The sequence below is a fragment of the Chrysemys picta genome, chromosome 2 (genome assembly GCF_011386835.1).
Source record: "Chrysemys picta bellii isolate R12L10 chromosome 2, ASM1138683v2, whole genome shotgun sequence".
Lineage (NCBI taxonomy): Eukaryota > Metazoa > Chordata > Testudines > Emydidae > Chrysemys > Chrysemys picta.
The window spans coordinates 122,471,377-122,497,444 of NC_088792.1; the positions used below are offsets into that span (position 1 = coordinate 122,471,377).

The window sequence follows — 26,068 nt, forward strand, 5'->3', positions numbered from 1 at the left end:
AAGGAATGGATGAGACTGCTTTAGACTGACTGCATTCTTTCCTTATTCAGAGGTCCCAAAGGATTGTATTGGACAATTGGTGATCAACTACAAGTGCACTTTCATATGGGGGTACTGTAAGGTTCTAACTTATCACCTCTTTTGTTCAGTATGTAATGGGTCTGTGTGACACTCTGTATCTTGGGGGAACACCATGCACCCCCATGCTCATCCTTATAATATGATTGTGTTGTATCCAATGCAAAGTTTGTCATGTTGGGTGTCTTCAAAAGGCTCATGATGCACTGAGTGTTGTTGTAGTAATGTTATAGGTTGTAATTTCATGTATATTGTTATGAGGCTGAAAATGTGTCCCCATGGCTTAAAACAAGCCCAGGCAAAACTCTCCAGGAACAGAGGGGCAGTTCACACCTCATCAGGGTATGTATGGGACAAACCCAGCCCAGCCTCACAGGACCAAAGGACACTGGCCTAGGCAGCAACAAAGGATCTGTTGGATTCTCGAGTGAGTCACCCCCCTTCCCTTGGTCAGTTTGGGACTATGAGGAGGTAATGCTCACTTGACCCTGAAGGGGGGGGGGGCAAAGCCAAAAGGGAAGAAGGAACATAATAGGGAGAGATGTTTGCCATGCTCTTCCTCTCTCTCCCACCTCCATCTACAGACACCACCACCAAGTGACTGAAGCGCTGATCAAAGGGGAGAGCCTGACTGAAGGACAACCAGCCAGCCTGTGGTGAGAAGCATCTAAGTTTGTAAGGGCACTGAAAGTGTTAAGATCAGCTTAGAATGTGTTTTGCTCTTAATTCATTTGACCAAATCTAACTTGTTGTGCTTTGACTTAGATTAAGTGATTATATCTTTGGTAGTTAGTTTGTTTATTCTACCTGAAGCAGTGCATTTGGTTTGAAGCATGTCAAACTCCCCTCGGGATAACAAGCCTGGTATATATCAATTTGTTTGTTAAATTGACGAATGCATAAGCTTGCAGCATCCAGTGGGCATAACTGGACACTGCAAGACTGAGGTGCCTATGGCTGTGTCTGGGACTGGCTGGTGTCATTCGGTTGCACAATCCAAGCAGCAGCTGGCCAAAAGTGCTCACTCATGTAGCTGGGACCAGTTTATATGCCAGAGGCTGTGTGTGAAGATCCTGTGAGTGGGGGTTCTCACAGCAGAGCAGGGTAAGGCTGGCTCCCAGAGCTGAGGATTGGAGTGGCCTAACAGATCACCAGTCCAGATAACACCAGGGGAATGTCACATTCTGTTAGGGGAGTGAATGAGGAGACTTGTGCTATGATGTTTTCAGTACACTGACAACACACAGCTTTATTTCTCCACTGAGAAAAATCCAGTAGAGGTAGTTAAGTGACTAATCCAGCACTTGGCAGTATTAAAGCATGCTGGGTCAGTCTGGCTCAGTCAGGACAAGACTGAAGTGATGTTGGTTGTCTGAGATTAAAAACCAGAAGTGTCAGGACTTGCTCTAGGAAGGGCCCAAGATTATAAACTTGGGATAACTACAGCTACACTTAGAAAACCAGGTGACATATAGGATCATTTACTTGTCTGAGCCTGGCCAGAAGGGTACAGCTTTATCCTTCAGATGTGGCTTTTGCGATCATCATCCATGTCTGTCCCCTCAGAATAAGATTATTTCAATGCATCTTAAATTTATTTGTAAGATGCAACTGGTGCAAAAGGTGGCTGTCCAACTGATAACTGAGGGTACATTTACACTGCAAAAAACAAAAACAGGAAAAAAGTGGCAGTGAGTCTCAATGTTTAGGAAACCAACTCAGGTTTGTGCTACAGGGCTAAAAATACTGCAGACATGCCTGCTTGGGTTGCAGGGCTCTGAGACCCACCCCTCTCTTTGGGGTGGGCAGGAATGTCTACACTACTATTTTTTTAGCCTGCAGCATGAGCCCTAAGAGTCAGTTGATCCAGGTTCTGAGACCTGCTGCTGCAGGGTTGTTGGGTTATTTTGCAGTGTAGATGTACCCCTGAGTGTCTTAGACAGCACATGACACCTGTGCTCAGGGATCTGCATTGGTCAACAATTACCTACTGGATAAACTTTCAAATGTTAGTTTTGACATAAAGTCCCAAAAGGTCTGGGACCAGAATATCTGAAGGATGACTACTGCCCACCGCTCCCCATGACAGAGCACCACAGTTGTGATCACTAAGGTGCTCATGCTTGACATAACAGAGGGGACAGCTGGCTGAGCATTTCCATAAAGCCCCCAGGGCTTTGGAATCCCTTCCTTCAATTTGAACTGTTTCGGGCCAGTTTGTCAGCTTTGGCCCTTTTGAGGGAGTTCAGAAACTGAGGTGCTATTTGGTGTACTGGATTATTAGCATTTTTTTACATTAAGAATTGCTGCTTAGTAGAAGGAGTGATGCTAATAAAGATGTGTATTACTGATAACCAGCAGCATGCTCAGCTGGTGTGGGTGCTTTATTGCTACAAACAAATAAAATTCAAAAAAGGGAAAAAAGTTATTTCCTGACTATTAGTCTAATCTCAATTATGTGTTCATATGTTTAAAAGCACTTTATTCCTGTTTTCAAGTTTAAAACTAAAAACATATCCCAAAATCTCAAATACTTTTTCCTTATCTAATGGTTTAAAAAAATGTTGAAAGCCATACTCGCTAACCCCATTAGCCCACTTAAGAGACTTAATTTTGAGCTGCAATTTATGGCAGCTTTTGGTTTTAACCATACTATTTTACTTTATATTAAATTTCTAATACCCACCAAATTTTAGTGTCTACCAAGTCTAATTAAATTCTACCAAAATAAATATTTTCTGGAATAAAAATACCAGGTACATCTTTATCTTCCATATCTTAACTAATAAAAGAGGAGAGAGAGACTTAGGGAGACACTTTCCAGACACCAATGAAGCATGTTGCCTACCATTCCAAAGAAGCCAGCTCTGTCTTCAGGTACATGAAGTTCAGGGTAAATATTCTCCAAGAACCATTTGAAGTCTTTACATCTGAGCTTCTCTCGAAGCAGCCTCCTTTCTGTCACATCTCCATAGGGCTCCTACAATAAAATACAATAGAAGAATAAGAACAGGTGCTTTGTTAGATTAGCAACATACACTATTAGGAAACTGATCCTGCAGTGCTTTCCAGGAAAAAAAACCCTCCATTACTTGGCCCTGGATTTGGTTTCATTATTAAATTTCTTAATATTTTAAGAACAATGCTTTCAAACACAGTGCAAATTGAATTCTTTAAAAAAATCTGTTTAAAATGAACACAGTAGCAAATTAAAATATCCAGTCAAAGAGCCTTAACTGTTACTTAAATTCATGCACTGTTATTGAGACTTTAAGAGTGCTAAATTATTCTCACCATCCATTTGCAAAATCCTCTCTAAAGACATCATTAAAGTTAAATGTGTTTAAAAGTTTGGAAATTCTCAGTTAAGGTTGCCTTTGAACTTACATCTTGTAAATTAGTAAATTCAATAAAAGAAAACTAAGTTTAAAAATGGAACCTTAAATCTGCTAAAGAAAGCCACCACTCAAACTTTTCACTTGCTACAGATTCAAATAGAGCTCACAGTTTCTTCAAATATGCCTTCAAAATCCACTTCTTTCCATAGTCCAAGGCTTCTCAACCTGTGGTCACAACCTCATTTGCAATCCCCAAGTTTCCAAGAGGCCACCTTCCTTTTCCTCTGCCCCTTTCTTATCCTTTCATTAAAACAAAAGTAAGTTTCTAGCCTCTCCTTCCATCTTTTCCACAGATAAGACCGAGTCTGTGAGGCGTATGAAATTACTTTGTGTTCTGCAGACAAAGGCAAAGTCCCTACGCACATCTGAGGAGTACCACATCACCTCTTGCCTACTCATGTGTGAAATACAGGTTAGTGGATACTTGATTGATGTGAAAGAAATACTACCTTAAGAATAAATATTGGGTAAAGTCTCATGAATATTTTATCCTTCTGGAAAAATGTATGGTGAAGGGTGTCAGCCAGGAACCCTCCTAACTCCCCTATTCTTCTGGCAGACATGATAACTAGAACTGTTACCTTTATGGAAAGGTATCAAAAAGCAAGATGCTCAAGTACTGCCCTTCTCTGAGTTGATAAAACCAGGTTCAAGATTTGGTTGATACAAGATTTGGAGGGAAGACTAACCAAGCCTTTCAGGAAGCGAGATGAGGTAAAAACTGCATGGCTATCCCAAGGAGAACCTCTAGTATTCACTTGTCCATAGTGTTCTCTGTCCAGGCTGACAGGTAATGGGAGAGTCTTCCTCCAAAAGGGTAGAAAAGACAGTGGAAATGTCTAGATCTGATGAGGTTGTTGGTGCATGGCTCTTGAAAGTTCCATTAAAACTCACTTTGGAGCCAGTGCTGGCTGGGAGATAATGGATGATTGCCCCAGAGCACCATTTTCATGAGTCCTCTGATACCTGAGGAGTAGTTCTTGCTGCTGCTAATGGTAAAAATGCCAGCAGGGCTGGTCTCTGTCAAAATTGCTGCTTGCTGGATTTCCACTTAATCATAAGCATGTGCACATCAAGGGTGTAGAGCATGGCTCCAGAGACTTTTAGCAAGTGGAAGAATTATTCTGTCTTTGTGCAGAGCAGCTTGTTGCACTCAAACAAAAGGTCCTACACGGTTTGCATTTCCTTCAGGAACCCTGGAAAAGAGAGCCACCTCATTACCACTGCCCTTGCCATCGCTGCTGTGTTCGCCACATTTAAAGCCATCTGGCCATCAGACCTAGCCACCCTCTTCGATCGGGGCCTAAAACTGCTCCCTATAGTCCTGAGGTACTTTCTTGACAAAGTCTGTCAGCTTATTAAAGATGATAAAATTATATTTGGCCATCAATGCTTGATGGCTTCAGTTTGACACTGGAGAGAGGCCAACGAGTACACCTTTCTCCTAGAAAGGTCCAACCTCTTTGCCTCCTTTTCATGAGGAGGAAACCTGGCTTGTCTCTGCCTACTATGCTCAGTAGTAGCTGATACTACCAGAGAGTTGGGAGACCAATATGAGAATAGTTAGTCTGAGCCTCTTGCAGATATGAAATACCTCTTTTCAGCCTGCTTGGATACTGGTGGAACCATCTGCCAAAGTGTCCTGGTGGATTCAAGGATAGCCTTGTTAATAGGAAGCTCCACTCTACTTGAACTAGAGCTACATACGATGTTCTGCAGTTTGTGCAGGGCTTCCTGGATTTCTTCCAGGGAAATCTGTGGTCTCTCCAGAACTTGCTTAAAAGGGTGGCAAAGGGTTAGGATCATCAGGATATGGTTGGAATCACCACCCCGTCAGAGAAGAGCAGCAGCCAGTGGGTGTGGGGGGGAGGCCTTGGAGCTGGACAGAGCCAAATTCAGTGTGCTGCTCCTACCTTCTTCAGCCCAACATACAGGTCTTTGCAACCAGAAGTTTTCCCTAGTCTCGAGGACCTCTCCATGAGGAATCTTTGGAGCAGGAACTTCCTCAGCTGTTTTGTCCTTCTTGGAGACAACTTGCAGATACTGCACCTGGATGAGACGTGGGTTTCCTCCAGGCAGTACAGACTGGCATGATGGTAGTCTGATCAGGAAGGATTTGTGGCAGTTGAAGTTTTTGAAGCCACGAATCCTTCCTTGGGGGACTCTCCCCACTACTGTCAAAGAACAGGGGTGTGGTGGGGAAATACAGGAATCCCTTTCTGACCCAGAGGAGGATCCCAAATCTTAGGGTACAGAACCCCAAATGTCTGTCCTAACTATACTAGTTAGCTAAACTATTACAAATTATTTACAGGAAAAAAGTTGAAGTCAGTGTGAACACTGAAGCTCCTTTCTAAACCACAAGTGGTAAAAAGGGAACTAAGATGGCAGTCCCCTTTACAACTTCGGTGCAGAGCACAAGAAGAGCAGGGGCACATACTCAGACCAGATAGATACTGCTAGGAAAATTTCTGCAGTCCTTGATGCATGGCACAAATGTGTAAACCTGAAGTGCACTATACATAGGGACAAGCACTTAAAGAACCACTGCATTCCAAGCCATTCTGACACATTGTTCAATTCACTGGAAGCTTAGGTGCCAGCAGACTGGGGGGGGGGGGGGGGGAGAAGGAGAACACACACAAAAAGCAAACAATGTACTTGACAAGGCTCTAAAAGTTGAGAACTTTATTAAAAGGTAAGCCCCCAAATTCACATCTCTTCACTATTTTCTGAGAAGAAATAGGCACTCTATATTGGCAGCTCCTCCCTCTTGCACACTTGGGTTTGTTGGTTTCATGTGGAAAAGTTCTGAACCACTTGTCTGAGATCAGACCAGATGCAAGGAGTTTCCTTTCTGCATGTGACATTTCCCTTGTTGAATACTTCACTGATTAGCAATGGCTTACTCTGAATACTTTTCTCCCTGGCTAGATTACAATAGGAGTTGTCATCCTAGAGTTTGAGACTCCCAGGAAGGTAGCAAATAGGTGTCAGGGATCACGATCACCCTCCCATCCCCACTGCTAAATGGGAGGAAGACCTGAGATACAGACTAACAGATAGAACAATGTGATGTTAATATTGGTGGAGCCATAGCACTATCCATAGTTAAGATTTTCCCAAAGTTTTAGTTTCAGTGGGAGTGTTCAACTTTCACCAAAACGCCAATAGTATCTTGTGAAGTGTTTGAATTTTCATGTCCAAGTTGAAAAAAAAAAAAGGCTATTAGGAGCTTAGATGTACCTGTTCCCAAAAACCAAATGGCTAGCACATGTGGATGGGAACAGCAAGGGTGCCTGGTCACCCAATGCCCCCTTTCTCTCCCCAGCAAGGCCCACTATGTCCTCCACTGGGTTTATGATCTCAGTATTGATTCCTTGGAGATCCCCTTTCCCTCAGGAATGCTTCTGTACCCCATCGCCACAAAGAACCCTGCTGCGTAGAGAGGCTGTCAAACTACCAAGGGTGGGCAGAGTAAGGAACATCCTGTATCAGGACCCAGGAGCCATTCGTTGCATCACATTGTTTTTCCAAAAATTGTGCCCCCTGAATTGTGGTTCCCGTAACAAAAAGCAAACCCTCCAGCCTAAACATAGTGAGTTACAGCAACCCAACTAAAAAAAAAAATCTAGGCTATTAACAGAAAAATTCATTTAATGACAGTTAAAGATTCAGCACAACATCCTGCAGCTACCAAGCACCTTAAAATTATGGAATTAAAAAATAAATAATATTCCCCAGCATTTATTGCCACCTTCCCATCATGCATGACACCAATAACATTCCCACACTCTGGAAAGCATTCAATTCCATCTCCAACAGTTATGGAAAAATAATGCACATCCCTGTTTTATCAAACTTGTGTTCCAACACAAAACTTTGATGGGTGACTTCTGTAATGTTAAAGTAGAACAACTCTACATGTATGTGGATTGTGATAATCAGATGTGCCAATATCTTGAAACAAGAGCATGAGGTTAAAGTTAATGGGTTTTTTGTTTTAATACAGTACAATAAATATGGAGAATGGAATGGAGTTTGGCTAGAACACTGGCATTAATATCTCTACTCTTATGAAAAGTAGAGTGAGGTCTTTGACCACAAATGGCCAAAGATATCCAAGTTATGTCTCTTTTGAAAGAGGGTATCTTTGCCAAAACTGCCCCATCCTCCAAGGTCACATGTACACTAGGAGCCCTTTACCAGTATAGGAATACTAGTATAGTATATCAGCAAAGCGCTCCCACTCTAGATGTAAACTGTGTTTTTACTGATATAGCTGATTCCACCCACCCTATGAATGAAGAAAAAAAAAAAAAAAAAACTATTCCAGTAAAGCACTTTTATGCCAGTATAAGTGAGTCTATGTAGGAACTTTTGCCAGGACAGCTGTGTCAGTCAGGGATCACATCTCTTCACACCCCTGACTTATCGGCATAGCTACATTGATGTCTGTAGCATAGACATCGCCTGAAACCATATTTGTACACTGGTTAAATATCTGCTAAAACAGAAGAGGGTTAACTAGTGAATCAACACTACCATATCCTGCAGCATGTACGGTATATATATTCCTTGTATGTCTCCCATTCAACTACTGACTCAGTCTGGCCATGCTTAGCCTTTGAAATCTAATGGGACACTACTAAATATGCTGTGTTGACAAGTTCAGCAAATATGTCTATTGTGTGCTTCAAGCTGTCGTATCAGCTTATCCATATAAGTACACGTTTGGAGTGTTCTGTACTTTAGTGAGCTATATGTAAGTGGCTGATGTTTTTAAAAATTCCATTACTCAGTAATGGCTATCCCTCCAGCAATCTGATCAATTAGTGGAGATTCTGCTTCCTATAATTGATAACAATCTGTTTTCACTTTATGACAAACTTTTAAAATAAAGGTGTATATGAGATGGTCAGGTCTCGTGGTTAAAGCATGGGATTTGAAGATGGAAGAGTCCTGCACAGGACTAGTGTAGAGCCCTACAGCAGGACCAGGACCTGCTGCCATAATAGTGGGAACAGCACAGGAGCACGATTAAAAATAATCTTGCATAGGGCTCTAGATGGAAGATTTGGGTTCTACTTCTAGCTCTGCTACAAGATCATACTGTTTCAATATTATAATTTTAGGTAGCATAGTAGTATAAACCCCTGAAAACCATTGAAGGTATTGCTCCCTATGGTTAAGATTACCTGAAACTTTCCTATTATAAGGCCCCGTTTTCAGTGGTTTATAACTTTGCCAAACATTAACTATACAGATTGTAATTCTCCATGCCAGGTGTCTATTTCATGTTGAAAATTTTGGGAAGGTTTCAGCTAAAAGTGATTCAGCTGCTTCCAAGGAGATAAGGGGAAAATGTTTTTTCCCATATTAAAAAAAAAAAAAAATCTTATAACCATTTCAATGAGAAGCTCTAGTGACATGTTGAGCTAAAACATCTTGTTTAGAAAGTAGGGCTGTCAGCAATTAGAAAAATCAATCGTGATTAATTGCGCAATTAATTATACTGTTAATTAATAGAATACCATTTATTTAAATATTTTGGATGTTTTCTACATTTTCAAATATTGATTTCAATTACAACTCGGAATACAAAGTGTACAGTGCTCACTTTATATTTTTGATTACAAGTATTTACACTGTAAAAAAAGTATTTCAATTCACCTAATACAAGTACTGTAATGCAATCTTTATCATGAAAGTTGAACGTATAAATGTAGAATTATGTACAAAAAACCCTGCATTCAAAAATAAAACATGTAAAATTTTAGAGCCTGCAAGTCCACCTAGTCCTACTTCTTGTTCAGTTAATTGCTCAGACAAACAAGTTTGTTTACATTTGCAGGAGATAATGCTGACAACTTCTTGTTTACAATGTCACCTGAAACTGAGAAAAAGGCATTCTCGTGATACTGTTGTAGCCAGCGTTGCAAGATATTTATGTGCCAGATGCGCTAAAGATTCACATGTCTTCTGGAATGGTGGTTGAAGCATGAAAGGACATGTGTCCATGCTGATGATGGGTTCTGCTCGATAACAATCCAAAGCAGTGCTGACCAACACATGTTCATTTTCATTATCTGAGTCAGATGCCACCAGCAGAAGGTTGATTTTCTTTCTTGGTGGTTTGGGTACTGTAGTTTCTGTATCTGAGTGTTGCTCTTTTAAGACTTCTGAAACCAAGCTCCACACCTTGTCCCTCTCAGATTTTGGAAGGAACTTCAGATTCTTAAACCTTATGTCCACTGCTGTAGCTATCTTTAAAAATCTCAAATTGGTACCTTATTTGCATTTTGTCAAATCTGCAGCAAAAGTGTTAACATGAACAAAGTGCTGGGTTATCATCTGAGACTGCTATACCAGGAAATATATGGCAGATGTGGGGGTGTAACAGGATGCTGGCTAGGAGATCCAAGTCAGGCCCCTGTTAGCCCAGCTCTGCTTAAAAAAGGGGGATTAGTTAGAACTGGCTGGGGAGGCCACACCCTAATCACCTGAGGGGATGCACCTGTGGGCCTGAGTGGCCAGCCTGCTATATAAAGCTGGCTGGGAGGAAGCAGAGGGGGAGAGAGAAGAAAGGGAGGAGCAAGGAGCTCTGGAGCCCTGCTGGCAGGAGAAGCTAGTGGTCTCCCAGGATGTTGGTCTCTAAGATATGTAAATAGTAGGTGGTGGGGATAGGCACGAACAATAAGAGCACTGGTGCATGTACTTTGGAGCGGTCTCCAATTGAGTTTGTGGAGGGGCCGGGAGCAGGCACCGCTACAAGGGGACATACAATATTGCCCCAAGGAGTTCAGTCAGAAATTTAATTAACGCTTTTTTTTTAAATGAGCGTCATCAGCATGGAAGCAAGTCCTATGGAATGGTGGCCAAAGCATGAAGGGGCATACAAATGTTTAGCATATCTGGCATGTAAATACCTTGCAATGCCAGCTACAAAAGTGTCATGCAAATGCCTGTTCCCATTTTCTGGTGACTTTGTAAATAAGAAGAGGGCAGCATTATCTCCTTTAAATGTAAACAACCTTGTTTGTCTCAGCGATTGACTGAACAAGAAGTAGGACTGAGCGGACTTGTAGGCTCTGAAGTTTCACATTGTTTTGTCTGAGTGAAGTCGCATAACAAAAAAATCTACATTTGTAAGTTGCACTTTCACGACAAAGTGATTGCACTACTGTACTTGTATGAGGTGAATTGAAATTTTTTTTAAATTTTTACAGTGCAAATATTTGTAAGCAAAAATATACACAGTTAAATTACAACATAATACAGTATATGAAAATGTAGAAAAACATCAACATAAATTTTCAATTGGTATTCTATTATTTAACAGTGCAATTAAAACTGATTCATCAGGATAAATATTTTTAATCGTGATTAATTATTTGGAGTTAATCAAGTGAGTTAACTGCAATTAATAGACAGCCCTATTAAAAACATCTAAATTAATCCCCTTCCCCCTGTTCCTGCAATGTTAGATATCTTCAGTTTATGTAGATACTTATAGTGATAATATAATCTTCTCTTTGACAAGCAAACTAAATTAGACTCCTTAAATATTACATTGTAAAGAATATTTCAGACCCCAAATCATTTCTCTATCAATTCTCTCATCCCTCTCCAATTTTTCATCACCTTAAGTGCGGCCATCAGAAATGGACACAATAATCATGCAATGGTCTTACTAGTGTGATATGCAAAGGTGATGTAATCTCTCTACTCCTACTTTATATTCTCATTTATACATCCAAGGACCATGTTAACATTTTTTTGCCATAGCATCACTCTCGAAGCTCACTACAGTGATCTTTCAGAGAGATTGCTTTCCAGGATAGATACCACCCTATAAGGATATCCTAGATGTATGACCTCTCATTTGGCTGAATCAAAATGCACATTGCTTATCTGTGCCCAGCTTATCAAGTGATCAGATCATTCTATATCAATAACCTGTCCTCATTATTAACCCTCCTGCCAATCTTTGTTACCTGCTAACTTTTAGCACCAATGATTTTATATATTTTTTCCATATTATTCCTAAAAATAACTTTTGGGGAAAAAACAATCCCTGGAACACCCCACCAGCAGCATTCTCTCTCATTTATGATTCTCCATTAACAATTATGTTTAGATCTGTATTTTAATCAAATTAATTTGCACCATATTAATTTTGTATCACATTAATATTTTTAAATCAGAATGTTCTACAGCACTATGCCAAACTTACAAAAAACAAATTTATTATGTCACCAGTTACTTTTACAGAGAAAGGTGGGTGAGGTAATATCTTTTATTGGACCAGCTTCTGTTAGTGAGTGAGATTGAGCTACACAGCACTATCTAGTCTCTCTCACCCACCGAAGTCAGTCCAATAAAAGATATTCTCACCCACCTTGTCTCTGTAATAGCTCTCTAATGACCAACACAGCTACAAAAACACAGCTACCTTTATCAACCAGACTTGTAATCTTGTTGAAGAACATTGCCAAATAGGTTAGATAAGACCTATTTTCCATTAAACTAGTTGGTAGCATTAATTGTATTTCTATCATGTACTGACAGAGTCCTGTAACAGCTGTTGCATTATTCCAATATGCATCAATATCAACCTAACCAGCCTGTCATTACCTGGGTCATGCAGCTTACCCTTTTTAAATACAGGCACAGCTATTGCTTTCTTCCAGTCCTCTGGAGTTTCCCCAGTTTTCCAAGAGATATTAAAAATTAACCCTGTAGATAGTGTTCATTTTTATGTCAGTGAAAGACATTAATTTGCAAAAAACCTTAATTTAGCTACTAAAACAAACACCATAAATGATTTTTCTGTTAAATTGAAAAGAAATACAAGTTTAGTTCTAAGCACAATAGATATCAAACTCACCATACGTGCATGTGGATTTCGGTGGTAATAAAGCTCTTTGTATTCATCCATCCAAACTTCTGCTGCACGTACACTGTTAGCCAGGGCCTTGGCGCGTGAGTAGGGAGCTTGTTTGGGGAAAACATGACCTACATGAGAACATGGGTGGATCTCAAGACTTCCTCCGCACTGCCAGATCTAAACAAAGAATTTACATTACACGTTGGCAATCTGAAACCACGTAAACAGTAGAATATGCAGAACAACAATACTGTGTATTTATAGCATTTTCCCCAAAATCTCAAAGCACCTTAAACTATAAATATCAATCTTGGGAGGGAGGTAAATATGATCCTCAATTTACAGGTAAATAAACAAAGGTGTCAAAGCACATCAATGGGAGAATGGGTAAGATAACTGAGTCAGGAATACCACAGTGCTTTCACTGGAGTTCTGGTTGGCAAAGATGAAATACTACAGATGTTCAAAGCATGATCATTTGTGCTATGCTGAGCTGCACTGGTCAGCTCAGGCTTGCTTCCTCCTCTCTGGGGTTCAGATAATCCAGCTCTACCCCAGGGTGTAAGTAATATATACAATAGGAAATTGCCTACCACCCTAGCTCTTAAACATGTGAAACTAAGCTTTAATTTAAATATATTTCTAGCCCTCCTGGTTGTGAAGAAGTGATGTCTGCCAGAGTCTGCAGACAGCCTTCAGCAGAGGGAGAAACAGCATTCACTAGATGCAGGGAGGAAGCTACCTGTCCTGAGAGTGGCCAAGACGAACAGCTGGTGTGGCCTATCTAAGGTTAGAGTGCTACAGACCAATATCAAGAAAACCTTTGGAAACAACCTAAAACCATTTAGCCAAAATCATGCTAAGGTCTACACAATGCATGCAGGAACCATGTCTAAACTTTGTTTCAACTCTTATGGATATGTTTTGGGTTTTCCCAACATTTTTCTTGTTTATGAGCTGAGATTGTTTAAGTTAGAAGAGCTCCTGGGAAAATTCAAGAAGGACTGCTGTGAACCATCCTAGCATTATTCCATAGAGCAAGTATAAAACCCAGAGTGAAGGGTCTCTGTTCAACGTGGTTGGTCTTTGTCTTTCCTTCTGCCAGTTTTTTACTGTCCTATTCTAAACTTTTATTTTTTTGTTCCAATTAATTAGCATGAAGCCTTTAGAACTTATTCTCTTCCATTTTGCCATCTCCTCTTTGCTCTGTCTATGTTCCTTTGGGGAAACTGACTTAAGAAAATTCACAACTCTGTCAGTAAGCTGAGAAAGTTTCAGTTGTACACCTCTACCTCGATATAACGCTGTCCTCGGGAGCCAAAAAATCTTTACCGCATTATAGGTGAAACCGCGTTATATTGAACTTACTTTGATCCAATGGAGTGTGCAGCCCCGCCCCCCTGGAGCACTGCTTTACCACGTTATATCTGAATTTGTGTTATATCAGGTAGCGGTGTATCATCATTTCCATCTTTTCCAAAGAAGATTAAAAACAAAGCTGTTCTGCACACTTGGGTCCAACCTCTTAACACAAGCTACAAATGCTTATACTTAATTTACTTAAGACTGTTAAAAAGCACCCAGAGATGTAGTGCTGGCTGTGGGGTGCAAAATAAAATCAAAACAATCTTTTAACTGTATTTTGGTGACCTGAAACTCTGCATCTACCATTAGAGCAGATCAAGCCTCACCTGCTATTCATGGGGAGAACTTGTATGGCATGCTGGGCTTTGCAGGATTGGTTTCCCATTGCTAGGGCTCAGTTGCCCCCGGGCTCTGCTCTCATCCACTTTCTGGCTCCACAGGTCAGGTCTGTGCATTCTCCAAAGTGGCACCCACTCATGGAACCAAGAACCATAGAACCAGAAGGGACCTTGAGAGGTCATCTAGTCCAGTCCTCTGCACTCAAGGCATGATTAAGTATTATCTAGACCATCCCTGATAGGTGTTTGTCCAACCTGCTCTTAAAAATTCCCAGTGATGGAGATTCCACAACCTCCCTAGGCAATTTATTCCAGTGCTTAACCACTCTGACAGGAAGTTTTTCCTAATGTCCAACCTAAATCGCCCTTGCTGCAATTTAAGCCCATTGCTTCTTGTCCTATCCTCAGAGGTTAAGAGGAACAATTTTTATCCCTCCTCTTTGTAACAACCTTATATGTACTTGAAAACTTATGTCCCCTCTCAGTCTTCTCTTCTCCAGACTAAACAAATCCAATTTTTTCAATCTTTCTTCAGAGGTCATGTTTTCTAGACCTTTAATCATGTTTGTTGCTCTTCTCTGGACTTTCTCCAATTTGTCCACATCTTTCCTGAAATGTGGCGCCCAGAACCGGACACAATACTCCAGCTGAGGCCTAATCAGTGCAGAAGAATTACTTCTCATGTATTAGGAGTATTGTAAGCAAGACATTCCAGAATGATGTTTGCTTTTTTGCAACAGTGTTACACTGTTGACTCATGAACAGAACTGGACCCAGAACTGATCCCTGTGGGACTCCACTTGTTATGCCCTTCCAGCATGACTGTGAACCACTGATAACTACTCTCTGGGAATGATTTTCCAACCAGTTATGCACTCACCTTATAGTAGCTCCATCTAGGTTATATTTCCCTAATTTGTTTATGAGAAGGTCATGCGAGACAGTATCAAAGCCTTACTAAAGTCAAGATATACCACATCTACTGCTTCCCCTCCTCCCCCCAATCCACAAGACTTGTTACCCTGTCAAAGAAAGCTATCAGGTTGGTTTGACATGATTTGTTCTTGACAAATCTATGCTGACTTATTTATCACCTTATTATCCTCTAGGTGTTTGCAAATTGATTGCTTAATTATTTGCTCCATTATCTTTCTGGGTACATAAGTTAAGCTGACTGGTCTATAATTCCCCGGGTTGTCCTTATTTCCCTTTTTATAGATGGGCACTATATTTGCCCTTTTCCAGCCTTCTGGAATGTCTCCCATCTTCCATGACTTTTCAAAGATAATTGCTAATGGCTCAGATATCTCATCAGTCAACTCCTTGAGTATTCTAGAATGCATTTTATCAGGCCCTGGTGATTTGAAGACATCTAACCTGTCTAAGTACTTTTTGACTTGTTCTTTCCATATTTTAGACTCTGGTCCTACCTCATTTTCACTGGCATTTACAAGAAGAGATACTTTTCTCAGTAGATTGAGCAGATCTTCATAATTATAGTCTATCTCTTGGGATAATTTTGGCCAAGCTCTTATAATCACTTCCCATGTAAGGAACAAAACCTTCCCGCTCTGGCCACACACTCATTTCTCTACTCTGAGCAGTCCCTTTCTGGCTGCAGCTCTCCCACTTAGAAATGCTCTTGGCTGGCTTTCACTGAGGCTAATGAGCCCTAGCCATCTCTGCGCTGTGTTTGTTAACTCTTGCCTCCCCAGCCTGCAGTCCTAAAGCTATTGCACTAGGGTGCACTTTCTACTATCCCCTGACTGCTCTTGGTAATCGTATTGCTGAAAAAATTGCAGTATGCTTCTGAATTCAGTGTTGTGCAGGGGTACTGTGTGGCAGACATCCTTTGCAGCCTCATAAAGATTTAAGTTCTGTCAGTGCACTGGAACAAGTTAAAGCTTTAAATAATGGTTAACCTGGCCTATCTGTAGATGCCTTTTGCAAAATACATTTCAATGAGCCAGTTTATTGTTTATTTTAGTTATTATGCAAGCAGGTAACCTTGAATGGAGAGCAGGATATTAGGATATGCTCAAAGGTGAGGTAGGATTGTCCTGTGAGCATCCTGTTATATCAAATATATTTTTAATCCATTGTTACAAGCAGTATAAGGGGGCACTGCTGTTGGGGAAAGTAGAAGGGAAGCAATGAAAATCTTTGGTCATTTGGATGAGAATACGGTTCCAATAGGCATGAGAGAGGAGAGCAGGCCTATTTTTACACACTTGACCTGTATTCAGCAGCAGCAGGAGCTAAAAATTAATATGGACTAGAGCACAGTAATCTATTGGGGACTAAGGAAGTCTCTTGCTCTATCAAAGAGAATTCGGACTCTGAAAGACCCACCCAGCCCCTCCCAGCATTGCTGATACCCTAGAGGTCCCTTTCAGTCAGGCTTCCCCAGCAGTACTGTACTAAATTAGCAGAAAAAGGTAACTGCTTTGTCAGCACCAGATTGTGAAGTAGAACAACTGGATCCTGAAAACTGGTGGATAGGATACAATTGTTCAAAAAGCACTTGCTACCCATTTGTAATTATTTAATTTATGTGCATCCATCATCTGAGAAAACCATTCACAAGAATGGTTTAGTCTTTCATTGATTGTGGAATTACAAATACAATTTAGTGAAAAGAAACATTACTCATGTGCCAGTTCTAGAAGGAGAATTAGGGATAGCGTGTCCTGAGGTTTTAATTTTATTTGTTTTTGTTCTTCATTTTCCACAGGGTTAATAGAGTAATAGAGAAGGCATGGTTGGCGTTCTTTTAAGCATAATTGGGAAGGTTCCAAGGCTCAGTATATAACTGGTGAGTAAAAGGGTTGAGAAAAGAGAGATACCTAAAAATTTATATGGTAAAGGCACAGCATATCAGGGCGTGTCTACACAGCCCCACAGTGCGGGCTATGGGGGTGTGAGTTCCAGCACATAGTAAAGAGTTGTGTTGTAACTGTCCTGTGTAGACCCGCCCTAGCACAAACTAAAGGGTTAGTCAGCATTAACAGTCCAGTTTAGTGCACACTGCAACTCTCACCCCTGTAGTCAGCAGCACGTGGCAGTGCACACAAGCCATTTGGCTCTCTCACGTATTGAGGGCTTTAAAACTATATTTAAAGGTAGCAAATGCCAGTAACTACATTTCAGGAAGTGGGGCTTTCAGTTTTGGAAAGTTTGGTATAAGAATATCTTGTGGGGGATATTATGTGGAAAAATATCTTCCTGTTACAAGTTGTCATCTGAACAACCTTACCAGGAGCACTGAATTTTTATTTAGGAAGTTTTAACAGGTTTACAAATCATCACCATGTAAATATCAGAGACAAAATGATTACAACACTGAGCTTTTGTTTAGAGAAACATTCTACATTAATACAAGCTGTCAGATCTCTCTATTTAACCAGGGGTTACCATATTCCAGAGTGAGTCTGTTTATACTACATAGGACATATTGTTTCTGGTGATTTTTATCAAACTAGATTAAACTTCTGATTATACGTATTTATCAATCCAGGCTTTTCTATCAAAAATATTAAAAATATTGGATAGGTGTGCTGGGTCTTTTCTTTGCAGGACAATGTACTATTGAACACATAATAACCAGATATCTAAGTATTTATTTGTTCTCTGTATATTTTTCTGGATACATAACTGGTGAATTTATTGTTACAGAAAATTAACCCCCATATTTTAGAACTATTTCTCTAGTTTTGGTCTATTTTCCTTTTTCCTATATGTTGTTTTCCCTAAAGTGGAAAAGACCTTCCCTTATGCCGCTCTCTCACAGACCCATATCACTACTGAAAAATGACAAATATTTTAGCAAAAATACTAGCCAGTCAATTGGAGTCCATTGCCTCCACTTATATAAACCCAGATCAAACTGCATTAATTAAGGACAGACAAAAGCTGGACAATATTTGGCGAGTACTTGAAATCAGCCATAATTCCAGATAAAAAAAATCCATTTAATTTTTTATCACTCGATGCAGAGAAAGCGATGGCACTGAAAATTCTCATCAAATTTACTGTCCAATTTCACTCCAAAGACTGTTGGTTTAAGTTTCATCTTCTCCCCCATAGAATAAATATTTTGAAACATTCTTCTCTGTATATTATATTTACTGTACTGTCCATTTTTTTAATGGGAGTCTGACATTTTTTCAAGAAGTATATTTATATTAGCGACTTAAACATTCTTGTTCCACTATTTCACTAAGGAAATTAGTATTTGCTATCATTTGTGTTTTGACCAAACATTTTTAATAGATGGTGTGACAAAGTTCCTCCTCTATCTTGGTGGGTCCTGCGCTTATTGGCAGATTTTCTTGCCTCAGAGATTCACCATGTGGGTTGGGGGAACAGCACAGAGACCTTCCCCTCTGGAAGAACCCACAGTCCAGGTCAATTGGGAGGCTTGGGGGGAACCCAGGCCCGCCCTCTACTCCGGGTTCCAGCCCAGGGCCCTGTGGACTGCAGATGTCTATAGTGCCTCCTGTAACAGCTGCATGACAGCTACAACTCCCTGGGCTACTTCCCCATGGCCTCCTCCAAACACCTTCCTTAGTCTCACCACAGGACCTTCCTCCTGGTGTCTGATAACACTTGTGCTCCTCAGTCCTCCAGCAGCACTCACTCTCAGCTCCTTGCACCTCTTGCTCCTAGCTCCTCACACTCGCACCACAAACTGAAGTGAGCTCCTTTTTAAAGCCCAGGTGCCCTGATTAGCCTGCCTTAATTGATTCTAGCAGCTTCTTAATTGGCTCCAGGTGTCCTAATTAGCCTGCCTTAACTGGTTCTAGCAGGTTCCTGATTACTCTAGTGCAGCCCCTGCTCTGGTCACTCAGAGAACAGAAAACTACTCATCCAGTGACTAGTATATTTGCCCTCTACCAGACTCCTGTACCCCACTGGTCTGGGTCTGTCACAATGGGTAACTGGGTACTGTGGAGTATGTTTAACTGTGATAAGTTGACAACAAATGAAACAAAGTAGCCTCTAAAGGCTCAGTCCTTCAACTGCCTACCTCTATGTATTAATGTGTACTCCTAAAACATTATACAATAAGATTAGAAGGAATGGGCCCTAAACTCTACTGAACCAAACAAAGTACATAGAGTGGATCTTCCTTCTCTCAGGAAGTCCCATTCCACTCGACCCTAAAAAAACCCCAAAAGACTGCAAAGTCTCTCTTCAAAATCACTGAGAAAAGTATTCCATAATAACAGCTTTTAAAATGACAGAAATCCCCTCTACAGTTGTAATTTAAATGTCCCTAAAAAGAAACCCAAAAGTTACTAAGTAGTACCATTAAATTCTATTTTCTTCATTAAGGCATAATTGTACAATATTGGTCACCCTTTTTTAAAGAGATTGCACTGCCAGATTTTTATTTTTTTAATACTGAAGATATATTATGATCTCTATATAAACTGAGATACAAAATGAACAGCTGTAAAAACTAAGTAAAGAATTCAGCATAAATTCAGCTACAACTCCATGGGCTACTTCCCCATGGCCTCCTCCAAACACCTTCCTTAGTCTCACCACAGGACCTTCCTCCTGGAACACCCAGATACTAAATGTGGTATTAATGGGTAGAACTGGAGAAAGTTCTCCTTTCCCACCAAACCACATCCATCCAGTAGAACATAAGAGTACTTAATACATAATGTATCACTAATGTAGAGCTGTGCACATTACTTTTTTGGTTTGTAAGCATTTCCGAAAATGTTTAAAAGACATATTTTGATTAAACAAAATGCTGTATGTGACCTGAACTGTAATTTTTGATTGAGGGTGGAGTATTTCCACCCTCTACATTTATGATTTTTTTAAATAAAAAGGAAGGAATTATTAGAAAAACAAATTCATTTTGAATTAAGAAAATCAGAACATATCAAAACCACTTCAACTTTCAGAATTTTGTTTGCTTTTTCCCTTGACATGTACAATTCAGTGAAACTGACATGAATTTGAGAAATAATTTGGTATCGCCAAATGTTTCAGCTGAAAAATTTCATTATAATATGGTATGTGCTTGCATATATGTATATGTGTGTGTTCTAGTTCTTGTTCGCACAAGGCTTTCAGTTAGAAAGCACAGGAATTTTTCCACTTAAAACACTAGAATGACAGACTCTCTTCACTTTGGCCATATGTAAAAAACCCATCTATATGGTAAATGTTTTTTATTAAAAAATGGATTTTCATATCGGGGAAACTATCAAATATTAAACAAAGGAGACAGGAAAATCACTTTCTGACTAATCTGTTTGTTGTTGTCTCTTCTCCCATTTTTCACTAGTGGATTAAGGGACAGGCAATGTTATGATGCCACCTATTGGGAAACAGAGAGGCAAAACATTCTGAAACTTTGTCCTTGATATACGCTTCAGCGAGACTCTTCCCTCCAGTGGGAGAAACAGTATGCTAGATAAATAATAAAACAAGCACACAGTGGCATACCACACAGCAAGATGGAAGGTGGAATTCAGAAAAGGAGAAAATGAGACTATGATAAACAATTACCTATAAGTAATTTTACCTTCTCAAATATCTCTTTTCTCCCATCCTATGACAGTGCATTAAAGGACAGAGAGCAGATATAGCAAGTACTAACACCAGGAGGTGAATTTACTTTTTAGTGCCTGTAACACAAGCGGACTCACCCCTGCGGCGCCTCCTGCTGGTCTCTCAGGGACTTAGCTCAACCCAGCCTCTGGAGCACCCTCTGCAGGCCAGTGATCTGCCTTGCTCTCTACTTCTTGGTCCCATGTCCCTCCCAGGACCCCGGTACCCTTTGCTCACAGGTGCTGCACCCTGGCAGTACCTACACTGCTAGTTCTCCCCTCCCAGGGGAACCCCACCCACTAACCCTACCTCGCCTGAGTGTCAGGCTACTGTCAGTCACCATCTAGCCCCACTCCCTGGGGCAGACTGCAGTATCAGCCTACTCATCACAGGCAAGGTTGGGTTTGGGCCTGCTGCCTTGGCCTATCTCTGGGCTGCCCTCTGCAACCCCCAGTACCTCCTGGCCTAACACTAGGCCGCAGCCTGGGGCTTTCCAGGCTGGAGCTCCCCAGCTCTGCTTCACCCAGGTACTCTGCTCTAGTTCCCTGCAGCCAGGCCCTTCTCTCTCTACACTCAGAGAGAGACTGCTAAGCTTCTGGCCGCCCTGGCCTTTATAGGGCCAGCTGGGCTCTGATTGGGGCGTGGCCCAGCTGCATCTACTTCCCCCAATCAGCCCAGGGTGTTCTCTCTCACCCCCCCCCCCCCACCCTTTCCAAGGTCTGTTTTTAAACCCCTCAGAGCAGGAGCGGGTGACCACCCCGCTACAGTACCATTAGCAAAACTTGTTGCCAAAGAAGGCTTCCAGAGAGTGGAGAGGTCCAGTTGATAATGACATGTAAAAGGAGTAAGGAGTTAACAGGTCCTTGCCTTACATACCTTGGAATCTTAGTCGGTGAGCACTGAGGCATATGAAGTGGAGATTTCTCTAACCAAATGGCATCTGTCAAGCTCTGCACAAGACTTATCAACATGATTCTACACTCACAATGCAGCCTCGGTCCCACCTAGCAATGTTGTCTTTAGCTAGACCCTTGTCCTTGGTGCAACTCCCAAAATCAAAGAAATAATTTCTTCAGTTTAGAAAATTAAAGCATGAGAAAGACAGACAGACATGTTCTCAAGTCTTAACATCCAACATAGGCAGATTTTCTTGACCTAGAAAGTATATTCAGTTTGGACAGAGACGAGAAGAACAAAATGGGTTTGTTCACTATTCACCATGGGAATGAGTTCTAGAGAACACTGAAAAAACTCTTTCCAAAACCATTTGGAGATATGGAGGAGAGATGATGGGCACTCATTTCACTCACTCATCTGGCTGAAGGTACTGCAATAAGGACAGTCCTCTGAAAGGAAAGAAATCAAAGGAATCTTCCCTAAGGCTTGACTGGGGTTCCCCATCAGAACATGCAAAATGAGGGTCAAGTCCTACCGATGAATCACTGGATGGAAATCTTAACTGTTCTTTGAGTTCCTTTTTGAATCCCAACAGAAAGAAGTCCAAGACATTCTGCCATGAGCAAGACAGGGGAGTAATGCTTAGGGTGCTACATCAGGCCACAAATATCGTCCATATACAAAAGTACAAAAGGCAGAAAATTTTCTGCTGCTCACCAGTCTGTCAAGTCAGTGGAGAAACCTTCTTTAAGGAAATTGATCTGCTGAACTCATACACAGTCACCCTGAAACAATGTAAAATACCAGTCCCCAAGATGATCTTGGAAGCAGCCATGGAAGGACTCATTTTTAGGTTTTCAGGCCTGAAAACCTAGGAGCAGCCACAGAGACAGCAAAATCACAATTGCTTTATTCTGCCTGACCTTCCTCAGCACCTTGAGCAGCAGGGAAAGCAGAGTAAAGCAGCATTCCTGTTCCCTGGCTCTAACTCCATGTGAAGTATCACAAAAGAGGGCATAGGAGTTTGGGGTCCAAGCTTGCAGCCCTGCTCCGTCTCTTTACCTTTCTCTGCCTCTATAAAGCCATGAGCTCCAGAACTGGAGGTCTCCTTCTGCTCCCAATTCTGGTAAATCCTTCTCTGAGGGGGTATTTCTTCTGTCCCCAGCTGCCTTCTGTGCCCCACCCTGGGAGATCCCCCTTCTGCTCCTGTTCCTTCAGGTCCTGCAGGAATTTCTGCTGCTCCAGATTCGGCCTGTTGGAGACTGTGGTGGGCAGATTCCTACACTCCAGTCAGGAAGATGTTAAAGACATTCTTTGGACACAATCAGCCTCAACCTGGTGCATCTGTGAGGCCTGTTGCACCTGGAAAGCAGTGGCTCCTTAAAAGGGAGGATCCAAATCCAGTCCAGGGTGGCACTCTGAGGTGAGCAGAGCTAGAACACAGAGCTCTCAGGACCCACGGAGCAGGGGCTGCTTATCAGGGAAGATGCTGAAGAGTAGGGGGACCATCTTTGTTTTGTTTCCCCTTTTAGGAACTTCAGGTAGCTCAGCCTGGGTCCTTTGGACACATGGAATTAGGAGTCCAGGCCCCCTTCGCAGAGACTACTTATCTTTTGTCTTGCAGGAAACCACAGGGTGAGCCTGGACCATTTTATGGGGTGCAGGGCTATTTTTGTTTTAACTGCTTTATGCCTCCCCAGAAGGGGACGTCCTCCCTGAAACAAACAGCCAGAGGACCACACCTCAAACTCCAAACTGGCTCTACAGTGATGCCAATATCCAGGAAAGGATATATTGGGATAAGAGAGGCACCCAACCTCATTCAAAAGGGGCTCCCTCGAGGTACAACCTGGCACAGGGCCCTCTGGTGTTTCCCTGCCCTCATACAATTCTAACCATCCAGCTAGAAAACTCTTGTATTCCCCATATGAACAATGCAATTTCTGGCTGCAGGTGACCTATTCCTCACTCCACCTTTATGCAGAGGAAGGAGTCGTGACATCAGACAATGGCTGGCCCTGACTCAGAAGGTGGGGTGCTTGGCCACAGGGTTTGGAAGATTGCCTTCCATCCTCTCTGTTCAATCTGAAGCAAAGCCATCAGACTTCATCCTTTTCTTTTTAACCCCCTTCTTCATTCTTGTCCTGTCTTCTTGGTCCCTGCACTACAGAATCAGGCAGAAGGAGAGAGCAATAGCGAAAATTCTTTTCTTCCAAAGTTAGGAGGCAAAGAAAACTGTAGAAAGACACTCCAGACCTCACCAGACTAACAGAACTCTCTGCCTCCTTGCTTCAGTAGATGTCATCATAAAACTGTCTATTACTTAAATCCACCATCACAGGGTAAGAGGGGAAAAAATAATACATTTCTTACTTGATCCTTTTTCTTTCTCTTAGCAGCATCTCTCTGAATTCATTAGGAATGGGTTAATGTCCCCACCAGCTATGGAATTTGGAGGTGATCCAATATGGTTGCTACTGGAGGCCTCAGGACTAAGCTCCACCCTCAAATTGGGCCAGCAGAAGAGTTCTTCCACAGCTGTAGAAACACTCCAGCCTTACCTTAGTGGTAAGGCAATTTGGTATAATGTATTAAATTAACCTTAAGCCAATATATGTCTAAGCCTCCCTTTAGAGAAAATTTTCAATTTATATTCTGCTCATTTACCAGGTTGGATTGAATTTGGAGAGAAGGTGCTGACAGAAATAAAATAAAATTATCTGGTATGAAAATTCTCATTTGGCTGCACAGCTTCTCTCCTCATTCATTACTCATGGGATGTAGCGATCGGTAAATACCAGACGTAGGGAGGGAAAGGATAAGAAGAGTTTAATCATTATAATACAGTAACTGGCAGGAATGGAAGTTCTCCCCATATAAAGCAAGAGAATTATAAAATAAGGAATTATGTGGGAATCAACCCAGTAGCCCCTTCTTACCAAAGAACACCTCTGCAGAGGAATGGAAACTTACTTTGCAAATCTTCCACAGAGGAGACTCATACACGTTTCCCCCAGTGCCTAAGGGGACTGCTGTGAATTGTTTCCCAGATGACTAGCATGCCTACTGGTGCAGAATTTTTACAATTTGCCTGCAGCAACCTGGAGGCAGTTGGCCTTGGCATTTTGGACAGAATGAGATGAACAGGATACAACTGGTGTATGTACTCCATATGCTTGAAATATGTCTTGAGAGCTCTAGGCCATTTATGCCACAACCTTCCAGGGGTTAGAACATAGTGATGGGAGAACTGTTTCCCAGGAATTGTGAAAAAGAGGAACATACTTTGAAGAGAGAGATTTCTGGAGCTATAAGAATAACCCTTTCCTCAAGGCAGTGTGGTTCTTGTAGGATGTGGGAACAAATTCTAAAACTTGCCTTACAGAGGTAATGGGCAGTAGAAAGACCATCCACAAGCTTGTCTAATTTGTCACTGTGGTTAAACTTGGCATCTGATACTCAATGGAAGTTCTGATGTGCCTGGCTATAAAATGCCAATATGGCTGGTACTCATGTTTTTAAGGTGCCTGGTTATAAGACACAAACCAAAACTCCTGGAAAAACACAAGTGTAGCTGAGATCACCAGAGCTTTGGGATTATTATAATATTTGTATTTCAATAAGCTACAAGAGGTTAAGGCCCCATTAGGCTGGGTATTTAACAAAGACAGATGCAGCTGCTGCCCCCAAAGAGCTTTGTTTCCCCCACACTAGACATGTTATTTTGACTAGATCAATGAGTGAAATATCCTGGTTGAGTTCCGTCTGGATACCAACCTGTATCAGAAGCTAGTCACAGAGTCAGAGAAATTTAAGGTTGGAAGGACCCCAAGAGGTCATTGAGTCCAGCTCCCTGCCCTGAGGCAGGACCATGTAAACTTAGACCATCCCTGACAGGTGTTTGCCCAACCTGTTCTTAAAAGCCTCCAGTGATGGGGATTCTATATCCCAGTCTTGAAAGCCTATTCCAGAATTTCCAAGGGAGAATGGAGGATCCATGCTGAACTACACTTCTCTTCTGATACCCAGGCTGTTAGCTCTAGGTGTTCACATTCTGAATGAAGGAATCTCTGCTTCAAGAGCTCTGGTGTTTTCGGCAGGCACAATGTGGAGTCCTTGACTATCTAGCAAGTGCAAAGTTCCTTCTGGGCCAGTGGAGGACTAGGAGGAGAACTGCAACTCTCCCTTTTCCTCTTTTCCGTATCCTTTATGTAAACTGTCTTGAAAAGTAGCAGATTCTTCTTTACCCAGGAATTATTTTCATTGGCATGGAGAAGTTTTGACCTTTGTTTACTTTCTGGTTTCAGAAAGGATATCAACACTCACGCCCCAATCATAAGCCAATCTCAACCAGGAAGTTGGAGACTTCCTCTGCAACTACCATAATAGCTCACTATATGTTTTTTTGCACCTTCTCCTGATGTAGTTGGTACTGGTCACTGTTACAGACAGAACCTGATCCCATATGGCTATGTTTGTGGTTTTTTTCTCCTTTTTGTTTTTAAAGACACGCCCTGATAGGTGTT

At 41.5% G+C, this 26,068-nt stretch overlaps 1 protein-coding gene across 2 annotated transcripts in view; it reads right to left on the minus strand.

Moving 5' to 3' along the window:
* Positions 1 to 26,068, minus strand: part of GALNT12 (polypeptide N-acetylgalactosaminyltransferase 12) — a 95,398-nt gene that overhangs the window by 28,827 nt on the left and 40,503 nt on the right. The window contains exons 6-8 of one of the 2 annotated variants that reach the window (XM_065584148.1): positions 12,367 to 12,543; positions 2,927 to 3,058; positions 1,558 to 1,737 (exon numbers count right to left, since the gene is read on the minus strand). In XM_065584148.1, coding sequence (XP_065440220.1) covers positions 1,657 to 1,737; positions 2,927 to 3,058; positions 12,367 to 12,543 — 390 coding nt within the window. In that variant the 3' untranslated portion in view covers positions 1,558 to 1,656. Of the gene's footprint in view, positions 1 to 1,557; positions 1,738 to 2,926; positions 3,059 to 12,366; positions 12,544 to 26,068 lie in introns of those variants that run through there. The other variant, XM_065584147.1, reaches the window with a different exon arrangement.